At 35.3% G+C, this 13,246-nt stretch overlaps 1 protein-coding gene across 1 annotated transcript; it reads left to right on the top strand.

The window, feature by feature from the left end:
• Positions 1-657: 657 nt before the first annotated feature.
• On the top strand, positions 658-4,221 carry LOC107802816 (protein TIC 20-I, chloroplastic). The gene is given in 3 exon segments (XM_075224960.1): positions 658-843; positions 2,122-2,293; positions 3,428-4,221. Coding segments are annotated over 2 exon segments (789 nt in total). The 5' UTR covers positions 658-843; positions 2,122-2,142; the 3' UTR covers positions 4,066-4,221.
• The last annotated feature ends 9,025 nt before the right edge of the window (positions 4,222-13,246 follow it).

Below are 13,246 nucleotides of genomic sequence, written 5' to 3'. Positions count from 1 at the left end.
TTATGAATAAGAGGAAAACGAGCTGTCAATGGGCCACCGCTCACTTCTAAATTGAGCCCATACACCATAGGACAGGGAAAATTGGGTGGGATAGCTACTTTTGAGCCGGCTATGGGGAAGTGCACAGTTGGTTAGCCACTAATAACATACTCCCTCCGTTTCAATTTATGTGAACCTGTTTGACTGGGCACGGAGTTTAAGTAAAAAATGAAGACTTTTGGAATTTGTGGTCCTAAACAAGTTCAAATGGGGCCCAGAGTATTTGTGTGGTTATAAAAGCTTCTCATTAAGGGTAAAATTGTAACTTTAAGCTAAATTGTTACCAAATTAGAAAAGGTTCATTCTTTTTGGAACGGACCAAAAAGGAAATAGGTTCACATAAATTGGAACAGAGGGAGTAAATAAATGCTGAGGTGTATGAACCTCAATGGTCCGTTCCAAAAAGAATGAACCCTTTCTAAATTTGGTAACAATTTAGCTTAAAGTTACAACTTTACCCTTAATGAGAATCTTTTATAATCGCACAAATACTCTGGGCCCCATTTGAACTTGTTTAGGACCACAAATTCCAAAAATCTTCATTTTTTACTTAAACTACGTGTCCAGTCAAACAAGTTCACATAAATTGAAACGAAGAGAGTATGTTATTAGTGGCTAACCAACCGTGCACTTCCCCGTAGCCGGCTCAAAACTGGCTATCCCACCCAATTTTCCCTGTCCGGTGGCCCATTGACAGCTCGTTTTCCTCTTATTCATAATCCAGTAATCCACCATAACAGATAAGTTCTGAGCACTCACTCGCACCCCGCACATCTCTTACTCTTTCTCTATGCCTTCAACTAGGTATTTAATCCTTCTTTCTGTTTCGATTTTTTTTTTCGCCTTTGTGTTTTTGCGGAAGTAGGGCTATTTTTGAAGCCTTTGTGCATTTGTTATTATTCAATTTTATGGTCTTCGCCTTTACAACTATTTGTCGACTTCCACAATGTAATAATCTTGTAACATTGGAATTTAGGGGGTTTAAATATGATAGTTGTGAAAGTAATGTTGTTGAATCTGCCATTTTGAAGCATTTATGGGGTCAAATTTAAGTTTATTCTAAATTTTGAATAACAAAAGTTTAGATTTTAAAAAATTCAATTAGTTTCGATTCAATTGCTTCTTATTAGTTTTATGCATCCTAATGTAATGTAATATCCAAACCATCCAGTTATTTCAAGCTCAACATTTGAAATACACTCACCTGACAGAATAAATTGAGTGTTTCTGGCCTTATTTTGTTATTGAAGTTTTTCTGGCTTGAGGGCTTTGGACAACTTCACCTTTTTTCCCCTTTCTTTTTGGTTACTAAGTAGAGTAGGGGCTATTTGAATGTACAATTTGAATGGGTACAATTGATAGGAAGGTGTATAGGTCGAGAATTAGGGTAGAAGGTTAGTACGTAATCGAGAGTGTTTCTTCCCCACACCAGTAGTATTAGTAGTTAGTCTTCTATTCTATTATTGTTATATCTTTATTACTACATCTTTTGCTTTGTTTTCTTATTATATTGATGTTGTTACTGTTTGTTGGTAGTGCTTTCTTTTTATCTTTCCTTGAGCTGGGGCTCTATCGGAAACAGCCTCTTTACCCGCAAGGTAGGGGTAAGGTCTGCGTACACGCTACCCTCCTCCCACTATTATACTGGGTTTGTTGTTGTTGTTTTCCCCCTTTCTTTTTGGTTACTAAATAACGTAGGGGCTATTTGAATGTAAAATCAACTTGAATGGGTACAAAATAACTGTAGTTTATAGTATATGAAACCACGAGGAGCATTACTAATGGTTTGTGTTAGCCATAAATTCATATAGTTGTACTGCAGGGTTACGGAGACAGGAAAGTATTTCTTTCCATGCATAAAGACAAAGTTCTATTGTATTGGGGATTTGCCATATTATTTACTAATTACTGATGGTAGAATACTTCCAGCGTCTGCATCTGATATTCATTCAGTTGTATATGCATTTGCTTTGTTTAGGCTACGTTTGTTTCTAATACTTCTCCATAGAGTTTGTGGATTTTTCGTCTGCTTGGTCTTTAACCCCCATTCCCTGTGGTTCTGTCCGATTTTCTTTTATGTAGAACATCTCCAAGGGCTTGAATATGATCCTAAATGGGTGCTCCTTAAGCCTCTCCAAGTCCTATGGATCTGCATCATCAAGCAGTTCACTACTGCTGTCTTCTAAGGTTGTAACCTCATGTGTTAGACGTTCACCAGCACCTCATCGGTACTAGCTGACATCCTGCTCCAAAGGTGTGTATGACATCTTTGTGCTGATCCTTTTGCCTGTCATTATTTCAGTATGTATTTATGATTTATAATAAATGTGTTATTGAAATGGTGGTTGCTGTTGCATCATATGCAATAACTGCAACAAAAATAGAATGATATTTCGTCTCTTAATGAGGGGGCGAAGTCCTCAGCAGGCTATAGCTCTTTAGCTTGAGAAAGCTGATTTTTACCAAAGAATAAATCTGATTTTTATGTTGGTTCTGTGTAGCTCGTTTTGTTTCTATTTAATGAAGGGTTCAATCATTGGGATCTCCGCTCATTAAGTGCATTTTTTTTTCCTTTTACAACCACTTCTTTTTTCTTAATTGGTATGATTCATTGACTTTCGATTAAAGATTCCTGTGAAGATGACATTTTATCACTACTCTATTCATTACCACCGCATGATCATTAAAGACATAGTTCAATTAAAGATCCCTGTGGCATTTTTCACTGCTCTATCAAACTACCACCGTAGGACCACCACAATCACGAACCTCCACCACATATCCATGACCGCCAACCACCACTAGTGAGTAGTGACAACCTTCACGGCTAGCCACCATGTCAACCACTACTACCACCAACTACCTCTATCACCAGACACTACCACCACCAACTACCACCACTTCATAAGTTCTTAAAATGCATGTAAGGAAGTTAGGAAGTGGATTTAGCTATGGTGATATGTCGTTATATTCTTAAAGGTGTATTCTTGTTTTTTCCGTCTTTAAGGAGAAATATGTAGTTGTTTTTTCCTCAAAGACTTCAAACTAAAAACTGAAATGGCTTGATTCCTTCTTGATGGTGTTGTTTATTAGAGATATGTATCCTTCCATTCACTTTTTCTACTGTTCTCATACACTTCAAACAGACCAATGTGCGAAGCTGGAATACTGTAAAAAAATTAGAGGACAAAAGTTGTATGGTAAGTCAAATGTAGTTCTTTTAGCATTCCGATTATAAGAAGCATGATAGAGAGAACAAAGCGGTCGACAGATGCTTAAGTATTATATCTCAGCTCTACAACCTCATAGTATAATTGATTTTCGCTAGCTCTAGTAGTTGAAAGAATTTAAAGCTAGTTACACTTTTAAAGTTGAGTTGTCGGTGCAGGATTCAGCTTCCTTGATCTTTCTTCTACATCATCACCTCTTTTCAGTGGTGAATATGGTGGCCTTTCGCACGCTGTACCCCAGTTACCAAGGCGAAGCCAATTTTTCCTTGCCCCTAGAGCGTCAAAAGATGTCCCATATAGTTAAAGATTCCCTGCGATGACCACAAAGCCAAAGTGGTGGTGGAGAACCTTAGCATGCCTCCCTTATTTGATGCCTCTTCACGAGACTTGGATGTATGCTGAGACGGCATATCATCTCCACCCCTTTTTGGAAGATCTTGAGTTTCTGACATACTCTTTCCTGGGAGCAATTGGAAGATTACCAAGCTGGTTTCTAATGGCATACTTCTTTGTTGCTTATCTTGGTGTAGTGAGGAGAAAGGAATGGCCTCATTTCTTTAGATTCCATGTGGTGATGGGGATGCTTCTTGAGATTGCCCTGCAGGTTATCGGGACTATAAGCCGTTGGATGCCACTTGCTGTGTACTGGGGCAAAGTTGGCATGCATTTTTGGACTGCCGTCGCATTTGCCTATCTGTTCACTGTTTTAGAGTGCGTAAGATGCGCCCTCGCTGTGATGTATGCAGACATTCCATTTGTCTGTGATGCAGCTTATATTCAAATACCTTATGATTAATGGCTGCCAACATATGTTTCTTATGCCTTTTAGATAGAACATTGAGGCTGGATGGAACTGCAAATGATCAGTCTGTTTTGGATTGTAAAACTTAAATCTTTTATATAATGGACCTGTAAAACTAAACTTATGCGAGTGTTGTTCTTTCCTCTTCCATTTTCTCATTGCTGTCAAATTGGTTTTTTGTTTGTTTTCTTAATCTCAATTGCATTTATTCCGAGCATTCTAAATCCCTTTTACTCTTTCTTTCTCTTATCTTTGCCTGCTTTCCGCTCTCTCTTCACTTGTTCACTATCGAAGAAGCTTGTAATCAAACAAGATCTCATAGAAAAGCAGCTTAAATCCTTTATAAATTGACTCAAGTAGTTCTTTCATTAGTACAATAGAACTCTAGCCAATAATATAATCCTTAAAGTAAATATGCAACTCGCCAACTATTGTCAACATTAAAATCTCATTTGGCTTTAACAAAATTTTGCTAAATAATGAAGGATAATTTCCAAAGAATTGACCATTATATTTGCAAAAAGTTGATGTAGAAACCGAGATCAACTTCTAAGGTAACTGGTTGTATTGTGCTAAAACTGATTCGAAATGGAACAACATTTGTAATTAACTAACATGCCCTTCAACTTTGTGAGTAATTCGTGAGTGATCTTTATTTCATGGGGAAAATGATGATGCGAATCTAAAATACGGAAGACAAGAAATTTGAGAATAGACCCAACAAAGTATTAGTTGCAAAACAATTGATAAAAATCAATCACCCAATAATTACATAACAAAGTGAATCTAAACTATAGGAATACCTTCAAGTGGAAGTGTGATTCCACTTGAAGAATATACCTTGAATAAATTGTCATCAACAATGGCAAACCACCATTACACCTCTCAAAAGAATATTCATCATTCATCAAAGTTAGTCTCTATAAAATAAAAGCCTTAAGGGTTATTTATACTAGATTGAGTACTTGACTTCAAATGACCCAAATACCCCTAAGCTAATTTTAAGGAACTAAGTGTAGTCACTTATTACAAGTATAGCCTCCAATTACATGCAGTCTTTAATTGATGACAAATTACACACATAACCTTCAATTGCGAAAGTAGCCATCAATTGACATCTAAGGAGCACATTGGCTATCTTGGATCGTATCATCCTCCCCTTCTTGAAAAGAATTTGTCCTCGAATTCGAACCTTGCAAACATGGAAAGGACTGGGGAAAAGTATAAACTCATGAAGAGGCAAATATATGCATGGTAATGATAAAACAAGAAAGTGCCCATGCATTCTTTTGACCCAATTCTTCCTAATAGGCACAAAGACTCCTCTAAGAATCATGTAAAAAAATCATCACATGGAGTCATAAAATCTCCCAAGTAAGCACAAAGTATGACTTTTATGGACTTAATAAATAAAGAAAATGAATTAGGTAGTCCAAACATAGAACCATACCACATGTATAGAGCATATTTAGATCTACCAACTTTCTTATCATTCAAAGTCACTTCATGCCAAGAGTCAAAATAATCAAGCTCAAATTTCCATAAAGACCTTTTAATGCCTCCCTTATTTGATGCCTCTTCACGAGACTTGGATGTATGCTGAGACGGCATATCATCTCCGCCCCTTTTTAGAAACAAAACATCAAGCATTTCATGCTTACAAACAATTGTGCATAGTAAAGACACTTCACAATTAGACTCATGCACCATTTTAAACCAAAGACCTCTACCACATGTATAAAAGTGAACACTCTTGAAGTATAAACAAGCATCCTTAAGATCAACAAAGAACACATTTTCAAACAATATAATATGCACTTGGCTCAAACGCAAACCACAATCATAGAGTGAATCACTAGGATCAAGCACAAATGTTCTTCCCACATAATCTCTATGTTGACCATTTGGAAACTCACAACATGAATATAATAGCAAAATCAACAAATTATAGTCAATAAATACAAGGTTGCTACTATAAAAGTCAAGGGTATAGCCAATTACCACCATGACTTTAGAAAACCCAAAAATAAGCACTAACCAATCAAACGTACCATTATTGCCTTGGATAAGTATTGAAGTTTCAAAACCTTTTGTTGTCCCAAATGGTAGCGCCAAACATCTATCTCTCTTATGGTTCCTCGTTTGATAATCCTTCACAAAGAAGTTCAATATATTAGTGAAGTCACCACAAGAAGATTTATCACATGTAAAATCAAAGAAGTTATTTCATGCTTCAAATTGATCATTTTTGCATTTCATCGTAGAAACATTTACAAAGCTTGACAAAAATGTATCCTCAGAGCGTAAAGTAGAGAAAGTAAAGAAATTCGTACTAAAGCTAGCATCATTTAGCTCACTCCCCTTTTTATCAAAAACCTCTTCATCCTTGGGCATATTATTAGGAATTGTCTTCTCAATTGCACCAAGTAGATATAAGCAAGAATCATTCACATTAAACTTGAAAGATTCAAATTCACTCTCAAACAAATAAGGTTTTTGACTTACTTGCAAACAAGAACAACTATCCAAGATGGATCCACAAAACTCATCAATTCACTTTCACTAACCAAGAGACTTTCATCCTCTCTCAAATTTTTACTCGCATAAGTGTTTCTTGTAGTAAAGGAAGAAATAAATTCATTTTTATTGCAAACATTCAAGAAAACACCTTCAAAATCATGATTCCCAACCAAACACACAACACTAGTTTGAAGCTTTAAAGTTCACAGTCAATAACAAATTTAGCTCTCAAATCATATTCAACTAGTGTTTTATCACAAATTTCCTTTTGCATTTCAACACAAAGTAAAGAATTATTAATATTACAAGTCGTAAGACTACCACTCACAATCAAGATACTAACAATGTCATTTGAAGTAACTAGAGTGTTAGAACTAGCCATTTTACCTTGAGAAGCAACTACAGAAACTTCCTTACCTTGATCGTTCAAATTTAAGCTCACTTGCTTACTTGAAGTAGGAGTTTCAATTTCCTTTTGTTCCTCTAATTCTTGAAGTCTTTCCCATTTTGAGTCATTTTCGTGCTCATTATAGGCATATAAATTTTATGATAATTAAATTCATAAAATTATTTGAACTATATTTTAAATAAAAGATATGTTAGTCCAAATAAATAATATGGGTAATTATTTAAGTTCAATAAATACATATTTAATAAATAGTCCAAATGCATTGGGATAACCCATTCGGTTGGGCTATAAATGATGAGCCCACTTCATTAGGCCCAACATATCATCTTTCTAGTGGATAATTTGGTGCCACGTGTTAAATAACGTGGCACGCCAAGTCAAACGGAAGTGCCAATAGGATCATGCCACATGTCAAAATGACAAGACATGCTAAGTCACATTAAAAGGCCAATAAAACTATGCCACGTGTGCAAGAGACATGTTCTGACCAATCAAATACGGCCTTGTCACACTTTAATTTGATTGGTCGATAAGAGTTTACTCTTATCATAACTCTTCCTTTCCACAACTACAAATAAGGGTCTTCATAACTCAGAAAAGGGACCAGAAGTTATAATAAGAAGCAAGAGAGAGTTCGTGGATCAAACACCGCAAATTTCTCTACAAGTTTCAAGCTTCAAGCAATCAAGTTCAAGTTCAAGAAATCAAGTTCCAAGCTCAAGAACGAAGAACAAATCAAGATTCAAGGAGTACAAGTTCAAATCAAAGTTCATACTAGTTGAATGCAAGATCATTGTTCTTGTCAACAACTACATATTCAAGATCAAGCTCAACGGCCCTTGAATTTCATTAATATTGGAAAGAAGAATCAGAGGATTCATAGAGATTGTACACTCATATTATTTGAATCAAATACAACGATTGTTGCGATAGTTTTGGTCTCGATTATTTTCTCGATGCAATTTATTGTCTACAAATTCTGGGACGCTTAGTGGGACAATCTCTACCTCTCATCTCAACTTTTCAATCACCAAAGTCCAAAAACGTCAAAATGGCTTGAAAGAAAATCAACTCCAGATCAACATCCACCAAGGTTGCTAACTCCAAGTTCTATGCTGATGTGGAAAGTATCTTTGATGTTACCTTTGGAAGCTTTGGATCAGTTACGAGGAGCAAAGCAAGCTCTTTAGGAAAACAAGCACTCCAGGTGTCGTCCGCTTCAACCCCTATTTTCGGATCTTCATCCTTAAAAGGAGCAAGATCCTCTACGAACGTACTCGAAGGAGGAAGCGATATTGTTGAAAAGATCAAGAAAACTCTAGCTCTGCTTGACCTCTCCGGATCCAAGAACTCTTTTGTGAAGGAAGATGATAATATTCAAGTGATGGATCTTCCCCACTTATACCACATAGCGTGAGCCATTCGAGAATCAATTTGTGTGACAATCCATGCTACTCCCCATCATCTACAACAATCATGCAAGCCATGGTGACAAACACTTCATCTGTGGAAGAGCAGTTGGCAAACTTGACGGAAGCAATCGCTGGCTTGACCAAGTGTATGCAAAACCAAGATGCTAGAATTGACAAACTAACAGACAAGGTGGGAATCTTGAATGAAGAAGAATCCACCCATGCACCTGGCAAGCTCCCAGAGGTTCTATAGAGTAATTCTCCCTCAAGACAAGTAGCATCCACTAAGGCTATCCATATCTCATTCACACGGAGTACTCCGATGGTCAAAAAATCGCTCGCTTTATCTTTGCACGAAAACCCTTCGTGTCTTCGGGCAAAGAGGGGCAGCTGTAAGCACGTGATTTTTGCCCAATATGAGAATTACTCCCAAAAAATCCAAAAATAAAATGATTTTTCTTTGGTGTGCAATTTTGTGATATTTTGTGATATTTTGAATAATTATTTGTATTTGTCTGTGCGTGTTTATTTGATAAATTAATAAAAAATACAAAAATATGTCGCATTTTGCATGTAGGATTTAATTCTATAGTTGTTAGTAATTAAATTTGTTTTACAAAAATTAAAAATTACAAAAGTAGGCATCGTTTGCATTTTTAGCATTTAATGTCCAAATATACAATTTTATGCTTAATTATTACTTAATTGTGCGTTAATTGTTATTGAGAGCTAATTTGCGCTTTTATAACTTAATTTAATTCTTAATAATAGTTTAAGTATTTTTATAATTTAGTTTTAGAGAAATAAAAGAAGAAAAAAGAGCGAAAATATAAAGAAAGTCGGAATTGGGCCTCTTCTTCGATTTCAAGCCATAGGCCCAACAAATGGCCCAATCTTCCCTACGACCCAGTCCATTTCGAACTGGGTCGACCCAGTCCATAACCCAAAAGACCCAAACCCTTTTTGTCTTACATTTTACAAAAACAAAACAAAAACAAAATGAAGAAAACCCTAAAAATTGCAAAACTCACCCGCCCCCCTTTCTATCTTTCTTCTTCTTCTTCCTCAAGAAAGACAAGCTCCATCAATGGCTACTTCACCATCTCCACCACAACCACCCCTTCACCACATAACCATGGCTGCCCTCAAGCTTCACCATTGTCGTTTTTGTTTTTTGCGCCATAGCTGCCCGCGTTTGCTTTCATCTTCTTCGTCGAGCTCAAGCTTGAGCTCGACATCCATGGACGACCACTGCTTCTCTAGCAGCCATGGCTGCATTCCTCGAGCACCCGAACCACCACCAAGCGACCATCGTTGTCATGCCCGCTACTACTGTGCCGTGCTACTGCTTTTGCTTCCTCCGTCGAGTTGATGCCGCCCGTTTCTGCCACTGCTGGGTCGTCGCCGTTGCTGCCTCGTCGCAACAGTGACGCTGCCGCTGCTACTCCTTCCTCCGCCGCTGCTTCTGCTTCTCGACGTCGTGCTGCTGCTCGTCACGGCAGTAGCTGCGGCTGCTTCTACTTCTTCTTCGTCTTCGTCGTCCTTCGTTCGAGCTTTGGTCGAGGCTCGGACAGATTTGCTTACAATAAAAGTGCGTCGTTGATTCATCTCCGGTTAGTTGTTTTTGAGTTTTATTTTTGTCCATATTTTGTTTGATATTTTCCGGATTCAAATCGTTAAATGATTTAATCCTTGTTTTGTTCGTTGTTCGTCGTTGAAATAATTTTTAGTTTGTTCATATGTTTCGTTAAATTAATTTTCAGATTTCAAAATAGAAGTTTAATTAGTTGTTTTCATGTTTATTTCATGTTTGTATTATTGTTTAAATAAGTATTTGTTAGTTTGATGTTTGTTAGATTCAAATTGAAATTTAATCAACTATTTCTTCAATTTGTTTCATGTGTTTATGTATTGTTAGAAATTGTTAATATTGTTAAGTTCAAGTTTAAGTTCATAATTGTTTCTTCGTCGATCTTGTTATTTGTTTAAAGAATTTAGTTGTATTAAAGGAATATATTGTTTTAATCGTTTAATCCGTCATGTTTGTTGTCTTAAAATAGATTCATTCATGTTCATACTTTGTTTGGATGATCTTGAATCCGAATTTTGTATAGTTTGATTTCTTGTTTACCATTTATGATTATTGCTTGAATTGTTCTCATAATCTTGTTTAAAGTTTAATATAAGAATTGTTTGTTGTAATGTTGTTAGAGTTGATTTTAAGTTCAATATGATTGAATTTAGAAATCTTCATACTTTGTTTGTTGTTGTTGTTGAATCCGAAAATAGGATTGTTTGTTGCTAAAATATTGTTCAATCAAATTTTAGTTGTTCTTTGTTGTTCAATTCGTGTTCATGTTATTTGTTGTTGAAATGTTGTTAAAATCGTGTTCATGTGATATTGTTGTTATGATGTTCATCCATGTTCATATTGTTGTTTGAACATTGTTAGAAATTGATCATATTGTCTATATTTTGGTTAAGTTTGATTAATTGATGTGTTATAGCTGATGGGTAGTTTGGTAAATTTGTAATACATTCAGGGGTAGTTTGGTAATTTCAGTAAGGTCGGAAGGGGTAGTTTAGGAATTGTACATTTTGAAATTGTTTATTTGAAGCATGGGGGACAAAATGAAATGGGGTGAGTTGTGATATGATTATTTAATATAAAGGGGGGACAAAATATAATGGGGTGGTGTGATATGTTTATTTAATGTAATGGGGATGAGTGGAAAGATAATGGGTTGGGTAGAGAAAAAGTATTGATTTAATTGATTAAAAGATTTATGGGATGAGATTATATATATGTGAAGTCTTGAACACAAGACATAACAAGAAATACAGAGAGAGAAATAGGGAGAGAGATACGAAAAAAAATACACACACAGATAGAGAGAAAAATTCCGAAAAATATTTAAGGTTTCAAAATAAAAATAAAACTAAAAAAATCTACTACTTTCTTTCTTTGTTTGAAATTAGTATTAATGGTTGTTGTTTCATTTAAAGCTTAAAGCTTTTGTTTTTGGGATTACTACTCCACCGGTCTGTTACTGGGTTGTTACTGTTGCTGGGCAGTTGTTGCTATTGTACTGTTATTATTGCTGCTGATTCTCATCATCATTTTCTTTTGCTTCCAATATCAGGTACATATCTGAAAATTCATGTCATGAAAAGCTTCAACATGGCAAGTAAATGAAGTTTGATTATAAGGATGTTTTCTACTCATTTAAATTTTATTAGTTTAAGTTTCAGTTTTGTTTTAGTTGGTTAATATAGTATTAAATCAATTTGTAGATTAGTTCTCTTTCTTAATAACAAATGGCTTAGTTATTTTAGGAACGCGATCAACTCATTTCTTTTAATATATGAAATAATGTCAATGATTTTTTTACAAAATATAGAGTTAGTGTTTGCAAATATTCGCATAGGCAGAATATAAGAATTGGTTTATTTATCTCAAACCCAATCTTCGTAAGCAAAATTAACCAAATAATTATAACCTCGGACTAAAAACAAGTGGTGTAAAAGAAGGATGAGATTTATAGATTGTAACTTTTTAAGTCAAAAAATGTGTAAATAGCGTTTGCTCCAAATATAACAATGAAAATTCTTCAAAAAATATTACTTCATTTATTAAATCAATTGTTTTCCTAAGTTTTATACGCAATTCGCTTTTTGGGTAGATAAATATTGTATTTACCATAAAAATGGTATTATTAATCACACGTTGTTTATTTTTATTTTATTTTTATTTTACTCTTTAAACTCATGGTTTTTGAGGAATATAATTCACACGTAAACAATATAATTTGCGGTCAACGCTTAATGAATTGTGAATTCTTTTCAAGGAATTTAGAGGCATCTCAAATAGTGATTTCTCATGACTCTTACATTTAAAATAGATGGATGCAATAAACATTTGTAGAGAATTTATATTACTGTCAAGAATATTTGCATAATTAAGGATGCGTTCGCGTGACTTGATTATACTTCTAAAGGCGATTCGGATTATGCGTTCGCGCAACTTCGAGCAAATTTTTAATAAAAAGGGGTTCTTCGGAGATCATCAATATTAATTTCATATAACCCGAGATGTGCAGTTCACTATTTAATCATACAAGAGCGACAGACGTTCTTAATTTTATTTAAGCACAATTTCGAACTTAAGTCTATTTTTATAATAATAAAAAAAATTCGAAAATAATAATAATTATATTATCAATATCATTGTGTACACGTGCGCGTGACACAACTCCGCATGTTTTAAAAAAATATAATTTATAACACGAATATACGTACGCGTGATTCGATTCAAAGAAGGGTCTTTAAATCTAAATAGAAGCGGTAACAATAAAATCATGCAATAAAAATGTATTTAACAAATCAAAATAATCAAGCCGAATATAACAGTTGAGCGACCGTGCTAGAACCACGGAACTCGGGAATGCCTAACACCTTCTCCCGGGTTAACAGAATTCCTTATCCGGATTTCTGGTGCACAGACTGTTAAATAGACAGAGTCATATTCTTTTCCTCGATTCGGGATTAAAATAGGTGACTTGGGACACCCTAAATCTCCCAAGTGGCGACTCTGAAATAAAGAAATAAATCCCGTTTCGACTGTCCTTTAATTGGAAAAAACTCCCTTGCACCCTCGCGGGGGCGGAAAAAGGAGGTGTGACAGCTCTGGCGACTCTGCTGGGGACAAAACCCAGAACCACTGGTTCAGGGTTCAAGAATTCGAGCTTAAAATAATTGTTATAGTTGGCTTTATTTATTATCTGATTTTATTTTACATGATATATGACCAATGTGCTAAATGACACTTTTACCG

Source organism: Nicotiana tabacum, chromosome 11, assembly GCF_000715075.1.
Source record: "Nicotiana tabacum cultivar K326 chromosome 11, ASM71507v2, whole genome shotgun sequence".
Lineage (NCBI taxonomy): Eukaryota > Viridiplantae > Streptophyta > Magnoliopsida > Solanales > Solanaceae > Nicotiana > Nicotiana tabacum.
This window is presented reverse-complemented; position numbering and strand designations above follow the sequence as displayed.